Source organism: Arachis ipaensis, chromosome B04, assembly GCF_000816755.2.
Source record: "Arachis ipaensis cultivar K30076 chromosome B04, Araip1.1, whole genome shotgun sequence".
Taxonomy (NCBI): Eukaryota; Viridiplantae; Streptophyta; class Magnoliopsida; order Fabales; family Fabaceae; genus Arachis; species Arachis ipaensis.
Genome location: NC_029788.2, coordinates 5,416,562 through 5,433,723, shown reverse-complemented (window position 1 = coordinate 5,433,723; position 17,162 = coordinate 5,416,562). Strand labels below are relative to the sequence as shown.

Below are 17,162 nucleotides of genomic sequence, written 5' to 3'. Positions count from 1 at the left end.
TGACCAGAATCGCGACCTATGCTGCACGTCTCTTCTTCTGTGTCGTCGTGTTGCACGCCTCTTTCTCAACCATCTCATCAAAACTTATTCAAGTTGGGGATTATTAATATCTTTCATCCACCGAGACATATTAAAATATTATTAGAGTTGTTAGTAGTTTTGAGTTAAGTTAGTAATGACTAGTAGTTAGTAGATGAATATTTATAAAGTTAGTTGATAATATCCCTATAAATAAAGTGACTCTTGTATTATATAACAACAACTTCAACACAACAACTTTACATATAATATTATCTTTCTTATTATGCTCTTTTCTCAGAAATTTAACATATATAAAAATATAATGACAACAGATTTTTTGTATTTATTAACATTTGGTTTCATCATCGTGAAAAAGTTTGATTATTTTATAAAAAAAATTGAGTATTTTATTATAAAAAATTTGATTATTTTAAATTTTAATGGCTATTCACTTTATCGAAAAATATAAAATAATACATATATAAATATACCAACTAATTTTTAGTATTTGTAAACATTTTTTTTATTAATTTTAAATTCAACTAATAACTTAATTCCTTGGCACAATAGGAAAAGTCAATAACTTAATAATTAGTTTTTTAAAAATATTTTTTGGTGTCTATAATTAGTCTTTTATATACACATGATATATGTGATTTATGTGTAAAAATATGGATTAAAGAGATGGTAGGCGAAGAAATTATTATTTAAATTAAATTTAATTAAACCTTTTTTATTTTTTTTTTGCTTTTTTTAATTAAAATTTTTTATTATCAATTCTTAAATTATTAGACCAATTTAATTAAATTTAGTCACTAAAATAATTTTATAATATAACATCACCGGTTGAATTAATAGTCAAAAGTCAAAACCGCTAATGAAAAAAAAAAACAACAAATTGGCACCTAAAAAATGCAATTGTGAGTAAAATTGTTGGTTTTGTTTTTTGAATGATAACACCTAACTTAATTATTTTGTGACACATTAATTGTCTAAATTTTTGGATACCAATTTAATGTATACATAACAATATTTTCACTATTAACTCATAAAAATATTGAATAATTTCCTAAGTCATCTTTTTTTATTTTTATTCTAGGAAGGAAGAAAAAGAATTTATTCCTGTAAACTTTTAAAATGATATAAAAATATTATTTATTTATTATATTAAAATTTGTATGAAGCACACTGACAAATAAAAAATTTGAACACCAGCCAAACAAGTTTAAAAAAAATTAAAAGGGAGTGAGAGACAAAAGTAGGTAATAAGTGACAAAAATTTAAAAGGCAATTGTCATTTCATGTTCATAATCAATTAATCATACCTAACCTAGCTAAACCCTCAATCCCCTTCTCTAAACCCTTTCTTCACTCTCCACTCTTCACTCTTCACTCTTGAATCTTGATTCCTCTCTTTTCTCAATCATCACAATGCAGTCCACTCTCTTCTTACCCACCTCGCTCCCCACTCTCCACCGCCGCACTCTCCCCTTCTTCTCCATCAGAGCCTCCCAATCCTCTCCCTCCGTCACCGTCGACTCCCCGCCGGAGTCCTCCTCCGCCGCCGCCGCCACCCAAAAGCTCAACAAGTACAGCTCCCGAATAACCCAACCAAAGTCCCAAGGAGCCTCCCAGGCCGTACTCTATGGCGTGGGTCTCTCCGAGGACGACATGGACAAGCCCCAGATTGGCGTCTCTTCCGTCTGGTACGAGGGTAACACCTGCAACATGCACCTTCTGGAACTTTCCGAGGCCGTTAAAGAAGGCGTTAGGGAAGCCGGCATGATCCCCTTCAGGTTCAACACCATCGGTGTCAGCGACGCCATTTCCATGGGTACGAGGGGCATGTGCTACAGCTTGCAGTCCAGGGACCTCATCGCTGATAGCATTGAAACCGTTATGAGTGCTCAGTGGTATGATGGCAACATCTCCATCCCTGGCTGTGACAAAAATGTAAACACTTTTTACCTTCACTTTTCAACTTGTTTTTCATACTGTTTTTCTTAAGCAAGGTTTTAATTTTGTGTTTATGTGAATGGGGATATACAAAGGTTACTTTTTTTTAGAGTGAAGTTCTTTTAGTTCGGTAGGCCGGAATATAGATTAGATAAAAGAGAGTGTTTTTGCTAACTTTGTTTTGTTGGGTTTCTTTAGTTTGCAGATTTGGTGGATTGATTTTTGTTGGTTAATACGTTCGTTTGTCTGCAATAGCTCAGTTGTTAGCTTGTCAAGTTTCCAATTTCTGCTGTATTGCTGTGATTACTTGTGTATGTTTTAGAGGAGTTGTAGATTGTATTCTTTTAGTAGTTGAGTCATACATCTCACAGTTTTACAGATGCCAGGTACAATCATGGCAATGGGCCGCCTCAACAGACCAAGCATTATGGTTTATGGTGGGACTATAAAGGTAGGAGGAAATTCGGCTATGCCCTCTTGTAATTGTTTTAGATTTCACTTGATCAATGTAATTAACATGTTTGTGAAGCCAGCTGCAGCCCCCTAACTGTTCATTTCCTTAGTGAAAATGTGAAATGTCATTACTGATTCTGAGGTTGTTTATATTCTTTCTAATGTTTATTGTAATATTCCTTTTTGCAGCCTGGTCATTTTCAGGGTAATACATTCGACATAGTATCTGCCTTTCAGGTATAAGAAATAAATGTCTCGAGTCAAATTCCGTCTTAATGTGATTCCTGTTTAGTTAATTTCTTCATATTTGATTTTGCACCAATTAAAACAAAGGCAAGTTTTTTCAAGAGATAGAAGAAAGAACTTAATGAGGAGAGTGGAAAATATTGCTTGAACAGTTAAAATATGAAAATGAATAAAAGAAAAACATATACTAACTGGTTCTCTCTGAGGTCCTTTATACTTGCAAGAAATTATTAGAGAAAATCTTATATTGTCAATTAGGATGTCATATTCCCTATGTCTGGAGTCTGGACCATCTTCCTAGAAATAACGGAGCTCCTCTTTAAATCGAAAAATTGAGAATTTTGTAATGGTCAGCACTTTAAAATGCTGTACTTTATAATATATATCTGTTTCCCTGAATATCTCAGAAGTTGGATACCACTATGTCACATTTAACCAGAAATTTTGCTGTAGATTTATGGTGAATATGTGAGTGGATCAATTGACGATCAATACCGACAAAATGTTCTCCGCAACTCTTGCCCGGGTGCTGGGGCTTGTGGAGGAATGTATACAGCCAATACCATGGCTTCTGCAATAGAAGCTATGGGAATGTCTCTTCCTTATAGGTAAGTATGTTATGTAGGTTGACATTGTTTTTCCTCATCTTTTTTGGTCCCAAGAAAAATAAAATAAAATATGTGGTTTCCTTTATTTTTTACTTCTATAGCTCATCTACACCTGCTGAGGATCCATTAAAGTTGGATGAGTGCCGATTAGCTGGAAAATATCTTCTCGAATTGTTGAAGATGGACTTGAAGCCCCGAGATATCATCACTCGTAAATCACTACGCAATGCAATGGTTATAGTTATGGCACTTGGTGGATCTACCAATGCTGTGTTACATTTAATTGCTATAGCCAAGTAAGTGAAGTTTGGTGCCAAAATTCTTACTCAGATAACAATTCTAATTGGAAAGGTCATATAATGATTTTGGCAGGTCTGTTGGCATCGAATTGTCTCTTGATGATTTCCAAAAGGTTAGCGATGAGGTTCCTTTCCTTGCAGATCTCAAGCCTAGTGGAAAATATGTCATGGAAGATGTTCACAAGGTATGTATTTAATTTTTATGTTAACTAATGGAGTATTGCTTCAGCTTTTTTTTTTTTTTCAATGGTACCAAATTAGGTTGTAAAAAAACCTCAAGAAAATAAAGTGAATGGTGTAGAGATGAGAAATATTGCATTCAATGGGTATATAGGATAGGATAAAGAAAGAATGAATTAGAGTGAAATTTGGGGTTGTACCCACTATGGAAAGGATGGTGCAATTTCAACTTAGGTGGTTTGGTCATATGTGGAGTAGGCATGATAAATTCCGGATAAATCACACGGAGGGAAGCTCAGCAGTTAAAACTTAAGAGTTGACCGAAAAACTCTTGGAGAAACAACTTAAAGATTTAGGTTTAAATAGTTTTAAAATAGATTTGGTTTATTATATGGTATTATGGCACTCTCTTATCAATGTAAATGTAGCTGATCCTGCTTAGTTGAACAAGGTTTGATTGTTGTTATCTTTCTTGAAGTCATGCTTGTGGTGCCTATGCTATTCTATTCTATCATATATTGCTTGAAACTCATTTTTGTTTTTGATAGATTGGAGGAACCCCTGCTGTTATCCGCTACCTTCTTGAGCAAGGCTTTCTAGAGGGGGACTGTTTGACTGGTATGGCCATTTGTCTTTGTGTGTTTAGAAAAGAAGATTCTTTCCTGCAGAATATGCATGTCACTAACATAGACATACCTCTTCTATAGTTACTGGGAGGACACTTGCTGAAAATTCTGAACTTGTTCCTCCCTTGTCCCCGGGCCAGGTATGAGTATCATGACATTTATGTTTAATTTTATCAATGCTAACACTTCACAGTTCCCACAATTTGATTGTTAATGAATTAATCTCTTGCAAGCTACAAATTTTGTGTTATGTGTGGTTCAGGAAATAATAAGGCCTATAGAAAATCCCATAAAGAAGACAGCGCACATTCAAATATTATACGGAAACCTTGCCCCACAGGGTTCTGTTGCTAAAATTACTGGAAAAGAGGGGCTATACTTCTCTGGTGAAGTTTCTCTCTGTATTTTATGAATTTCTTAAAATATTGCTTTGGATAAATTATGTTTGCCTGAATCACATGTTAATGACATGGATTTTTCAACAGGCCCTGCACTTGTATTTGAAGGAGAGGAGTCAATGATTGCTGCCATTTCAGAGGATCCTTCAAGTTTTAAGGTATTTCTTTCCACTGCCTTGTTACGCTTTACACGGATTTAACCACTGCTAAATTGAAATCATTAATTGAATCTCTGCATATGATATTCCACTTTGTCAGGGGAAAGTGGTTGTAATTAGGGGAGAGGGACCTAAGGGCGGTCCAGGCATGCCTGAGATGTTAACACCAACAAGTGCAATAATGGGTGCAGGGCTTGGAAAGGTCTGACCTATGATATCTTTGTTTATTCTATTTACTTTCTTTGTAATAGTCTTTTCTACAGGTAAACAGTCTTACTGTAGACATGATACACAATAAAGCTCAATAGTGTCGTCTGATCCACGTGGCCGACCCTACCTAGTGGGATAAGGAGGCTTTGTTTTTGTTTATTGTTGTTTTCTCTGATACTGTAGGAGTCTCAATTAATATGAATCCTTGTCTATCTATCTATCAATGCTGGCAAATATGCTTAATTTGATTTTATTTTATTTTGTAATTTACAAGAGACCGTGATAATGGACCTAATTATTGACATTTCTTACATTTGGATGCTGCAGGAAGTTGCCTTGTTGACTGATGGGAGATTTTCAGGAGGATCACATGGATTTGTTGTTGGCCATATATGCCCTGAAGCACAGGTTAATTGACTATGCTATATTATCATTTTATTATGGCTATAATAAGCTTAAAAAAAATTGAAGATGCTAACAATGTAAAATCTTTGATATTCGATCAAATGATTTTCTGTAACATGTTCCTGCTGTCGTTATATTATCTAAAATGATATAGATAGAGATGGTATTTATTTCGTGACATGTTCTTGTACTCAATCTATGAAGAAAAATCTTATAGTTCCTTGTAGCAGCTGATAATACTTGTGGTTTAATTGATGTTACAGGAGGGTGGTCCAATCGGCTTGATTCAAAACGGAGATGTCATCAACATCGACGTCCAGAAGAGGAGGATTGATACTTTGGTATCCGACGAGGAGATGGAGGCACGCAAGAAGAAATGGTCTGCTCCGCCATACAAAGCTAACCAAGGAGTTCTCTACAAGGTATGATGAGACATGAAGTTCCTTAAGATGCAACAAAAGAAAAATGAAAAAATAAATACACTTTATTTCTTGTGCTTTTATGCTTAGCTTTTATTTGGTTTCTGAATTGCAGTACATTAAAAATGTGAAATCAGCTTCTAGCGGATGTGTGACGGATGAGTAAAGAGAGAGAGAGAGAGAGAGAGAGAGAGAGAGAGAGAGATAGAGCAGAGTTTTGGTGAGTAGCAGAGGGAGAAAAAGAGGGTCATATGTGTTTTTTTGGGGTGTTATTAATATTTAGGCCTAAAAGGGTGCATAGCAATGTAGCTTGATGTATCTCTTGTGAATTATAATTATTCTTTTGCTACTTCATTATGGACCAGTTATCATTTTTGTAATTTTTGTGTGAATTTGTTTAATGTTGTGTATCAGTTAATGAATAAATGTTAGTTTGAACATTTCTCTTGGGAGAAATGAGAAATCAATGTTCTTAAAATAGATTTCATCATTCGGATGAAAATCATAATAAAGCTCAATATTTTCTGTTTTCTGTAGACAAAAGAATCAAATAAAATAAAATAATGAGTTAATTGTCAAATTGGTCCTCGAAAGATTACGCGATTGTCATTCTCATCTCCGAATGATTTTTTTAATCAAATTAGTCCCTGAAAGATTTAACATAAGTTGCGTTTGTCCTTCCATTAACTGTTTAACCCATTCCGTTAACGTTGTTTCACGCGTAGCGTTAAGTGAAACGACACCGTTTGTGGGTTATACTTCAAACGACATTGTCTCTTACTTCCTCAACCCCCATTACTCTTCCCTCAAAACAGACGAAACAAACACAGAGAAGAGGAAGAATTGACAATCGTAGGAACGGCGGAGGCACCCCTTCATCGGCAACGCTTCACCGACTGCGACTACGCTTGAGTGGCTCGGTCTCTAGGCCACCGTTGCTTGGGCGTCCCAGGCTCGATCTTCTCCTCCCAGTCAAGAGAAACAGAGAGAGAAGACGAAGAATCAACGATCATTGGAAGGGCAGAGGTGTTGTCATCGCTAAAATCATGTTTCTTGATAAATTAGTATTACCCACATGCATTGTTTATGATAATTGATTTGTTTCCCTAACCTTGTACAAAAGTTTTATACTTGATGAGCATAGCCAAATTGATCAAATTACTCCAGGTATCTATGGATTGAAATTAACGAACATAGCCAATTAATCATGGTAGTAGTATTATTTTTTTGGTCATCACAATGCAATCTATCGTCACTTAGATTTAAAAAAAAAATATCGAATAACAAAGTAAAAAAAATCGAAAACAGAGCACACAAATTTTAATCAACTTGTAACAAATTAACTAAATAAAAAAGAGAATCAATCAAAACCCTAACATTACCACCAGGCACCAGCAAAAAAACCCAACCTGAAACCCATTGAAGGAAACATTGATTATCTCTCTCGCAGATGACAGTGTCTTCCACGACGGTGCGATGGTAGTCTCTCACACTATGCGAACGCAATCGCACTACTCACTGCGTCGCCGATGATAGCACCATCTTCTTCTCTTTGATCGGAGCTTCGCCGCCTTCTTTCTTCATTCTTTGAGTGGTTAAAGAATAGAGAGTGACTGAGTGAAGCTGTAAATGGAAGGAGATGAAGCTCCACTAAATACTAAACGACATCGTGTTTGAATCAGAGACTTATAATAATTAAAACGGCATCGTTTTAATGTCAGTGTTAGCAACTTAACGATCCACGTGGCCAAATGTTAACGGAATCTGTTAATCCATTGACAGAAAAACCAACGCGATTGCTTTTAAATTATTCGAAGACTAATTTGATTAAAAAAATTATTTAGGGATGATTTTAAAAAATACTCTTTCAAGAACCAATTTAACTATTAACTCATAAAATAATAGACAGACAAGTATAAATAACATGCAATAAAGCAAAAATCATTTACCTACTTCTAGATTGCCCAATGTACGGAAACGTCAACATGGGCAACCCAAGGCCGAAGCAACAAATTGACTCGTTCATTTAGGACTGGNTATGATATTTTATTATATAAAATCACTATATTTTTCTTTTTGTCACTTAATAAGTCTATAATAAAAAATATTTTGCAACATTACTAGAAAAATTGATATCTATTTCCTAATAAATTTGTGTCCACCGTTTCAAGTATACTGATCCATCAAGCAAATGATGGTGGTATGGGCACATTGGATATTGGTCAACGGACTAATCTTGACTTTATTTGGAATAAGTCAACCTTATTACATTTACATACTTTTATAGCCATAAAAGTCTACTTTCACTTTCACTTATCTCTAGCTGTTATCTCTTAATTCGTATCTGTTGTGCACCACCAAGCTGTCCAAGCATCAATTTTTGACTAAAATCAGTGGTCAAAGAATCATAAATAATATATCATTCATCAGGATATGATCCACACATGCATGTTGCTCTTTCTATAAAAGGGTAACTTAAACATTATTAACAACACATCAAACAAACACCATTGCCTTCATCACCATGGCTACTACATCTTTTGCCATCAATTTTTTCATCCTATCAATAATATCTCTTATCTCACTTCCATGCTTATCAGCATCATCACACTCTCCCTTTCTCCTTCCAATCAAGAAAGATTATTCAACCAACCTCTTCTACACCACACTTGCCATAGGAACACCATCAAAGAGCTTCAATCTAGCCATTGATCTTGCAGGAGAGAATCTTTGGTATGACTGTGACAAAAACTACAATTCATCATCCTACAGCCCTATCACCTGTGACTCAAAATCATGCCCCAAAGACGCAAATGGCTGCGTTGGCTGCAATGGTGCATTCAAGCCAGGATGCACAAACAACACTTGTGGTGCCACAACAATCAACCAACTAGCAAAGTTCATCTTTGGTGGTGGTTATGGTGAAGATATAATAGTCATTTCTCAAATGAAAGTTCATGGCTTGATTTCGGCCTGCATTGAAGCCGAAGGATTCACTTCCGGTTCCCCTCTAGAAGGTTTACCTAGGAACACTAAAGGGATCTTAGGCCTTTCAAGATCACAACTTGCATTACCAAATCAACTTGCATTGGAAAACAAGGTTCAACCCAAATTTTCTATCTGCTTGCCTTCTTCAAACAAGTTAGGATACACCAATTTAATGGTTGAATCCATTGATGGGTCAGTGTCCAAATTTGTCCAAACCACACCATTGATCATCAACCCTGTTTCAACCGGTGCTGTTTCTGTCAAGGGCGTACCCTCTAAGGAATACTTCATTGATGTCAAATCAGTTAAGATTGATGGCAATGTTTTGAACATCAAGCCTTCACTCTTGTCCATTGACAACAAGGGAAATGGTGGCACCAAAATCAGCACAATTAGTCCTTTTACTGAGCTACAAAGCTCTGTGTATAAGCCTTTCATTCGAGATTTCGTTAAGAAGGCTTTGGATAGAAAAATGAAGAGAGTTGCTTCAGTTGCACCATTTGAGGCATGCTTTGATTCTAGAACTATTAAGAAATCTGTCACTGGATTTGTTGTTCCAACCATTGATCTTGTGCTACAAGGGGGAGTGCAATGGAGAATTCATGGTGCAAATTCAATGGTAATGGCAAAGGAGAATGTGGCATGTCTTGCATTTGTTGATGGAGGGACAGAACCAAGAATGTCATTTGTGAAAGCATCAATTGTCGTTGGAGGGTATCAGTTGGTTGATAATCTTTTGGTCTTTGATTTGGATTCATCAAAATTAAGCTTCAGCTCCTCGCTTTTGCTCCATAATGCAAGTTGTTCCCACTAATGAATAATGTTACAGTATAGGACCATAGGTTATGTTGTAATGCATTTGAATTTTGTTATTGTTGAATAATAATATACTGTTATGGTGTTTATTTCTTTGGAGCAGAATGAATAAATTATGTTTGCTTTTGTTGCAAACATTAATCAGTTGAGAGAGACAGTTTATTCAATAGATTTTACCAACTGACTTTCTGAGTGGCCAAGATTGCAAGTAATTAAGTAAGTGAAAATGTGTTGATAACAATTACCTTTACTTTTTAAAAATCTAAACTCAATTTTATTAACCATTTAGAGAATGTATCAGTTTCAATTAATGCTCAAATTTGTAATTTACAGAGTCAGGCAGTATATTCATTTTATACAACTAAAAATTATTACACATTCTTGCTTACTTGAAATCATATTAAATTAAAAAAACTAATTGCTCTAATGCAAGGGTTGATACTTGATATACCATTAATATCATTCAATTGTATGGATCTTCAGTGGACACAAATACAACTCAATGTCTTTTTCTTGATTGTATTGTTATGTATGTATATAAATAAAAATGGTTAGATATCTAACTTTTAACTCTTATAATTAATTATTGTACCTTAATTTGTAGTGTCATTTACTGAATAATTTTTTGGATTTGGATCTTCTAAATTTTGAATTTCACTTTACAAGGTAAAGTATAATCTCTAACCATTTATTTTATAGATGTGACTAAGAGAAAATATGAGAGAGAAACTATTCTAAAGTGAGAGATCACACTTTACCCTCTCAAGTAAAAATTCAAAATTTAGAGAATCCAAATTCTAATTTTTTACCTACTTTTATTATATTAAAAGATCAATGTATCTATATACAGTGAGTGATATGGAGTAACAGATGTTCTTTTTACTTAACAAGTGATTCATATTCGAACCAGATCTCATACTCCTTATAAAATCTCTTGAATAATTGCCTCCACCAAACAAAATTTAAAAGGGAGATAGCATCGCATTTCAAACATAGATATAACTCTCAAGTGCATGGTATCCACTTGTGGCAACCTGTACGGAATGTCAAGATAGGCAACCAAAGCAATAACTGAATTGTACCTTGGAATGCAAAATGGGAGACAACTCACCTTAAGTTATCTTCATGTAATAATTGTTAAAAACTGTTATTTAAGTCAGCTTTACGTGAAAACATGTTAGTACTTACTTGTTATGGACTGTCACAGTCCAGTCCGCTTACCCGACAGGTCGAACCAGCCTCCACAACAGAGGCAACCCAATGGGTCGGCCCCCCACGCCGACCCGAAGCACGCGCAACTTACCACAAAGTGGCTCGAGTCATCACGCCTAGTAACCGGTCGGGTCGGTACCCTCGAGGCGTCACCCGAGACCCCCGACCCGAAGACTGAAACGCCCTGCTCTTCTCCACGTGGATTAGGACAGCTCATGTAAACTTCCTGGCCAGTGGGCTAAGTCACCTATGGACCCACCCAGCGCAGTATATAAGGGAAGAGGCTAGCTCTTCCCCCAAGGTATATGACATCTTACCCAATTCCACTATCACCTCGGACGCTGACTTGATCGTCGGAGTATCCTTGCAGGTGGCCACCCCGTCCACGCCGTCTCCCTCGTCACCAACTTCCAGCTGGCACCTCTACTCCCGCTCCAAGTCCGTTCAGGGCCTCACCCGCTTATTCTCTCCACACCATCTGACCCGTCGAGTGCCCAAGGTACCCTAAGGCAACGAACATTACCCAAACAATGTGCCATCATCATCCAGCAATTGATGGTGCTAACTGCTACGGCCACATTTATAGCTGCTGTTTTCTCTCTTGTGCAATACCATTACCACCAGCAAGCATCCATTCTTGACTAAAATCAATGCTCAAAGAATCATAAATATGATAATGATCAATCATCAGGATATGATCCACACAAATAAATGGTGCTCCATTTATAAAAGGGTAACTCAGTTAAGTTAACAACACATCAAACACCATTGCCTTCATCTATCACAATGGCTACTACAACTTTTGCTATCAACTTCTTCATCCTATCAATAATCTCTCTTTTCTCAGTTCCATGCTTATTAGCAGCATCACCACCACATTCTCCCTATCTCCTTCCAATCAAGAAAGACCCTTCAACCAACCTCTTCTACACCACACTTGCCATAGGAACACCATCAAAGAGCTTCAATCTAGCCATTGATCTTGCAGGGGAAAACCTCTGGTATTACTGTGACAAGAACTACAATTCATCATCCTACAGCCCTATCAGCTGCGACTCAAAATCATGCCCTGAAGATGCAATCGGCTGCATTAGCTGCACCAGCGGTCCCTTCAAACCGGGCTGCACAAACAACACTTGTGGTGCCTCTGCAATCAACCAACTAGCCAAGTTCATCTTTGGTGGTGGTTATGGTGAAGATATAATAGTCATTTCTCAAATGAAAGTTCATGGCTTGATTTCGGCCTGCATTGAAGCCGAAGGATTCACTTCCGGTTCCCCTCTAGAAGGTTTACCTAAGAGCACTAAAGGGATCTTAGGCCTTTCAAGATCACAACTTGCATTACCAAATCAACTTGCATTGGAAAACAAGGTTCAACCCAAATTTTCTATCTGCTTACCTTCTTCAAACAAGTTAGGATACACCAATTTAATGGTTGAATCCATTGATGGGTCAGTGTCCAAATTTGTCCAAACCACACCATTGATCATCAACCCTGTTTCAACCGGTGCTGTTTCTGTCAAGGGCGTACCCTCTAAGGAATACTTCATTGATGTCAAATCAGTTAAGATTGATGGCAATGTTTTGAACATCAAGCCTTCACAGTTGTCCATTGACAAAAAGGGAAATGGTGGCACCAAAATCAGCACAATGAGTCCTTTTACTGAGCTACAAAGCTCTGTGTATAAGCCTTTCGTTCGAGATTTTGTTAAGAAGGCTTTGGATATAAAAATGAAGAGAGTTGCTTCAGTTGCACCATTTGAGGCATGCTTTGATTCTAGAACTATTAAGAAATCTGTCACTGGATTTGTTGTTCCTACCATTGATCTTGTGTTACAAGGGGGAGTGCAATGGAGAATTCATGGTGCAAATTCAATGGTAATGGCAAAGGAGAATGTGGCATGTCTTGCATTTGTTGATGGAGGGACAGAACCAAGAATGTCATTTGTGAAAGCATCAATTGTCATTGGAGGGTATCAGTTGGTTGATAATCTTTTAGTCTTTGATTTGGATTCATCAAAATTAAGCTTCAGTTCCTCACTTTTGCTCCATAATGCAAGTTGCTCCCACTTATGATATATGGCATTTGAATTACTCTTATGCTGAATGGGAATAATATATTGTATGCTGTTTATGTCCTTGATTATGCATGTTTTCTTGGTATCTGTAGTAATCCCATATATCAAATTTTGTAAGCAAATTTACTATCTCGGTGCTGATGCTATGGCCTTTATTTTCAATAGTTTTAGATCAATGGTGAGATTAGGTTGAAATGCTCTTTCAAAAACTCTCAATTTTGGGAAAAGTAGTTACTTTTTTTTAAGGCACATCTCATCCATAACCAATTAATCTCTCTGGTAGATCAATATGTTAATTAAAATTCATAAACCAGATTTTATAGGTCATACTATAGTTTTGTACATTTTAAGGACTAGATAGTTTTAGATATAATTTTTTTCTTTCCATTTGATAGAGAAAAAATCACATATGACATATCTAAAGAAAGAAGAATTGTTTAAATTAAGATTAAGGGTCATACACTGTTGGTTAGGGCTGCACACAGATAGAATTGGATATAGTCTAAAATTTTATCCGATTTGCACTGCATTCATCGGATCAGATCGAATACGATATTCGTATTTTTTCAGGCTGGATCCGATCCGATCCGACATAATTCAAAAAAACAATTTTAAGATTTTGTTTGGCTGTTTTTATAAAAAAAATATCCAGAAAATTTATTTTTCACCTGTTTAAGCTTATTTACTCCTAAAATATTATCAATAAAAATTCTCTTGAATAACAAAAACAAAATAATAACACAAGATTTAAATTTAATTATTTCAAGTTGAAATACAACATAAAAAATTAAAAACAAGATATCATAAAATTCATAAAATAACACACTAAAATTCATATCACATTAGAGTTTACTTTAACAATGCTATTTATATGAGATGTGCGGATATGCGAATTTGCAGATCGGATCCGCGGATATCACTGCCAAATTCGCAATCCGATTCTATCATAGTGCGAATCGGATAATATCCACAAAATTCGGATCGAATGCAAATAATTATCACGAATATGCGAATATTATCCGATCCATGTGCAGCTCTAGCGTTGGTGTGCACAATTGTAACGATGATCATAGTCAGAAAAAGAACAATTAGTTGAATCTAATCCTTCTGCTAAATAATAATTATCAGTTACCAAAAGAAAGCAACAGTAATTATTAATTAATAATCTTCCATATAATGAATGCTCATCCATTTTGAAAAGTCAACTCGTCTCTGCTTCACCCCATTAAAGGGCCAACTTATTTCATATTATTTATTGGGAGGTAAAATCCTAAAAAATGGATTTGTTGGTGATTTTTAAAATATGAAAATAAATAAAATTTCTCATTGGCGAATTGTGAATTTTAATTTAAAATTTAAAAAAGTGAATTCGCCGATTCACCAACAGCAAATTGTCTTTTTTATTATTGTTAAATTTTTTAAGAATACAAATATACAATACGCTATTGACAAATTCTGATATTTTAAAAAACACAAATCTAAACATCATATACAAATTAAAAAGTTATCTTTTTAACTAAAAGTAATGGATAAAAATTCAGGTCCAATCAACTTCATAATTGATAATTCTTAAATAATTTAACTGATTATCTTATAATTTTTAATTATCAATTTTATATGAAATTAATTATATCTGACTTTTTATCAAAATAAATAATTAAATAATAATATCGATAATAAAAAGATCAAATTACAAAAGTGCCCCTTTTCCTGTACTGGTGTACGATTAGGCCTCAACCTCGTGAATTAATACGAAACAGATATTCTGCAATTTCCGGGTGCCAATACCTTTCATTTAGTGTTAAACTGTGTGCCGCATATTGTGCAATAAAATAAATAAATAAATGGAAAGTAATAACAAAAGTGCCTTATAATGAAATGAATGGTGCATAATGGATATGCTCTTCCCACTATCAAAATATTCCACAACGTGTTCCATTTCCATATTCACATTATTGCCTATCATGTTCATCATATCTTATCACACCGACAAAATAAACACACACATAATTAAGCCTAAAACAAAACAACTCAATCAACTGATTAAAGCTCATACCAGAGAACTATCCAATTATCAAAAGGTGCCTTCAACTTCCCAACAATAACCATTAGTAGTATACACACAAAACATTTAAGTGGTTCTAAGGTGATTACAAAAACTGATACTAAAATGTTCAGCATTCACCCATAATCTAAAAAAAGAAAACAAAAAAACTATGTATTATGCCTCATCAATTATATATCATAATCAATAGCAAGGGTTATTTTGGTCAAATCATTCTGCTGCAACCATGGAAGAAGCAAGCCTCTTGAAATCAGAACAACTAGTTTGCTTCATCAAAAGTGAATTGCTGAATCCAACCATGTTAGTATCAAGATCAATCTGAACCAAAACATCCTCCAATTGAAATCCTCCAATCACAATATTATTCTTTGCATCCACACCACCATCCAAGAACCCTAAGCACATAACCTTTTCGTTGACCTGCACCATTGAGTTCCTTCCATGGATGCTCCACTTCACCATCTCACTCTGAAGCACAAAGTCAATAATTGGCACACTTGGGTTCCCCTCAGAACTGAAACAAAGACCAAAAGGTGCTAAAGCTTCCACCTTTGCCATGTTCATGGCCAAAGCAGCTTTCAAGAAAGCACTCTCAAAAATCTCATAGATTGAACTGTGCAAAGTTGTGAAAGGCACAACCGTACTCAACATAGCTCCATTGCCATCTTGTGACAGCGATGGCGTGTTAAAGGAAACCTTTTTCCCACCGATTTTGACGGAATTGACGTTGATGAAATACTCCTGTGAATTAGGGTTCTTCTGGTTGTTGGTGGTGGTCACAAGGGGTGTGAAGGTTAAAGATCTGAGAATTTCATCAGATGGTTGAAATTCATAACCCATGTTACCAAAAACGACAACCCCAGATGAAGATGAGACACAAAAACTCATCTTTCTTTGAGTTGTAAGAGAATCAAAGATCTGTGATGTGAATGAACTTCGAGATTTTCCAAGACCTGCAATTCCCTTGGCACCACTCGCTAAACCCTTCAAGAGAAGTGTTGGTGAACAAGCAAAGAGAATCTGACTCTTTGGTCCTTCTTCTTCTTCAAGCTTCCACCTTTTCAGTGCTATGAGGTCCTGAACGAGCTCACCCTCCGAGGATTTTGTTCCGGTGATGCTGTTTTGAGAGAGAATTTGACATGGCTGGTCAAGTTCTTCAGGGTTTGAGAGGCTTGTGACCCATGCCTGAGTCTCAATTTCGTGGCTTTTCGCCGTGAGGCACTGAATCGAACGGTGAGGAACAGAGATTGAGGAAGAAGACGGGGCGTTCCTCGATGCACAATCGATCCAGAGGTTGGAACCCCCAAGATCCAGAACAAGGTTTGTGGGAACAAGAGGGGTTCCATAAGAGAGTGTGGTCAAGTATTGAAGCGTTGCAGAGTCTTTTGTTACAGGGAGAATCAGAGAAGAAGCTGAGATCTGAACATGGAAGAGGGTGAAGAAAAGAAAGGAAAGGAGAAGAAAGAGAGAGGAAGAAGAAGCCATGGTAGTAGAAGAAGAAGAAGTTGGTTTGGTAGTTGAAGAAGTAAGAAGCTATGAGGTGTGTTCGGTGATGGGTCGCCGCGGCTGCGTTAAAAACTGAAACTTTTTAGTTTTTAGTTTCGTTTTTGGGGGCTTTGGAAAATTGGATGGATAAGGTCTATGATTATTGATTAATGAATCGTTGTTGAGTGTTATTTCTGCTTTTCTTTTTCCCTAATTTATTTATTTTTTACCTTTTCTTTCTTTATTATTATTATTTTGTTGGGGTTGTTTTGGGGTTTGGATTGCTGAGTAGATAACACTCTGTGATGCTTAGTGCTTATCCTTTCTCTTTCTCTTTCTCTGAGTAGGATGACATGTGAGTGTGACTGTATCATTGGTTGGTAGGTCACATTCATAAACCTTATTTTTGTACGTACCCACCACGACGAGAGCACAAAAATTATGATGATAAATTAATTAATGGTTTGATTTGATAACAGAAAACAATAAAAAAAGAATGATTGATAAGTTATATACACCATTTATTTATATATTTAAAG

General features: G+C 35.8%; 4 protein-coding genes across 5 annotated transcripts; 3 read left to right on the top strand and 1 right to left on the bottom strand.

The window, feature by feature from the left end:
• On the top strand, positions 1,328-6,507 carry LOC107638594 (dihydroxy-acid dehydratase, chloroplastic). 2 transcript variants are annotated; one of them, XM_021120567.1, is made up of 15 exons: positions 1,329-1,974; positions 2,357-2,428; positions 2,620-2,667; positions 3,130-3,284; positions 3,386-3,580; positions 3,657-3,768; positions 4,312-4,381; positions 4,471-4,529; positions 4,652-4,775; positions 4,875-4,945; positions 5,046-5,147; positions 5,483-5,563; positions 5,824-5,982; positions 6,095-6,153; positions 6,191-6,442. In XM_021120567.1, exons 1-14 carry the CDS (start codon positions 1,453-1,455, stop codon positions 6,143-6,145), a joined length of 1,821 nt encoding a protein of 606 aa, XP_020976226.1. In that variant the 5' UTR covers positions 1,329-1,452; the 3' UTR covers positions 6,146-6,153; positions 6,191-6,442. The 2 variants fall into 2 exon arrangements, with proteins under 2 accessions (XP_020976227.1, XP_020976226.1); XM_021120568.1 differs by lacking the exon at positions 5,046-5,147 and having other exon boundaries at positions 1,328-1,974; positions 6,095-6,507.
• LOC107637532 (basic 7S globulin) lies at positions 8,448-9,936 on the top strand. The gene has a single exon (XM_016340941.2). It carries the CDS (start codon positions 8,504-8,506, stop codon positions 9,779-9,781), a length of 1,278 nt encoding a protein of 425 aa, XP_016196427.1. The 5' UTR covers positions 8,448-8,503; the 3' UTR covers positions 9,782-9,936.
• On the top strand, positions 11,635-13,315 carry LOC107637531 (basic 7S globulin-like). Its single transcript, XM_016340940.2, has one exon. The coding sequence runs from the start codon at positions 11,782-11,784 to the stop codon at positions 13,069-13,071; it is 1,290 nt and encodes a 429-aa protein (XP_016196426.1). The 5' UTR covers positions 11,635-11,781; the 3' UTR covers positions 13,072-13,315.
• Positions 14,957-16,818, bottom strand: LOC107638593 (basic 7S globulin). The gene has a single exon (XM_016341930.2). The coding sequence runs from the start codon at positions 16,621-16,623 to the stop codon at positions 15,349-15,351; it is 1,275 nt and encodes a 424-aa protein (XP_016197416.1). The 5' UTR covers positions 16,624-16,818; the 3' UTR covers positions 14,957-15,348.

Excerpts from the sequence above, each read along its gene's own strand:
- LOC107638594 (XM_021120567.1), top strand. The coding sequence starts at position 1,453 with ATGCAGTCCACTCTCTTCTTACCCACCTCGCTCCCCACTCTCCACCGC. Across the intron at positions 4,530-4,651 it reads CTCCCTTGTCCCCGGGCCAG|GAAATAATAAGGCCTATAGA; the intron begins GTATGAGTATCA and ends TGTGTGGTTCAG. Across the intron at positions 4,776-4,874 it reads AGAGGGGCTATACTTCTCTG|GCCCTGCACTTGTATTTGAA; the intron begins GTGAAGTTTCTC and ends ATTTTTCAACAG.
- LOC107637531 (XM_016340940.2), top strand. The coding sequence starts at position 11,782 with ATGGCTACTACAACTTTTGCTATCAACTTCTTCATCCTATCAATAATC.
- LOC107637532 (XM_016340941.2), top strand. The coding sequence starts at position 8,504 with ATGGCTACTACATCTTTTGCCATCAATTTTTTCATCCTATCAATAATA.
- LOC107638593 (XM_016341930.2), bottom strand. The coding sequence starts at position 16,623 with ATGGCTTCTTCTTCCTCTCTCTTTCTTCTCCTTTCCTTTCTTTTCTTC.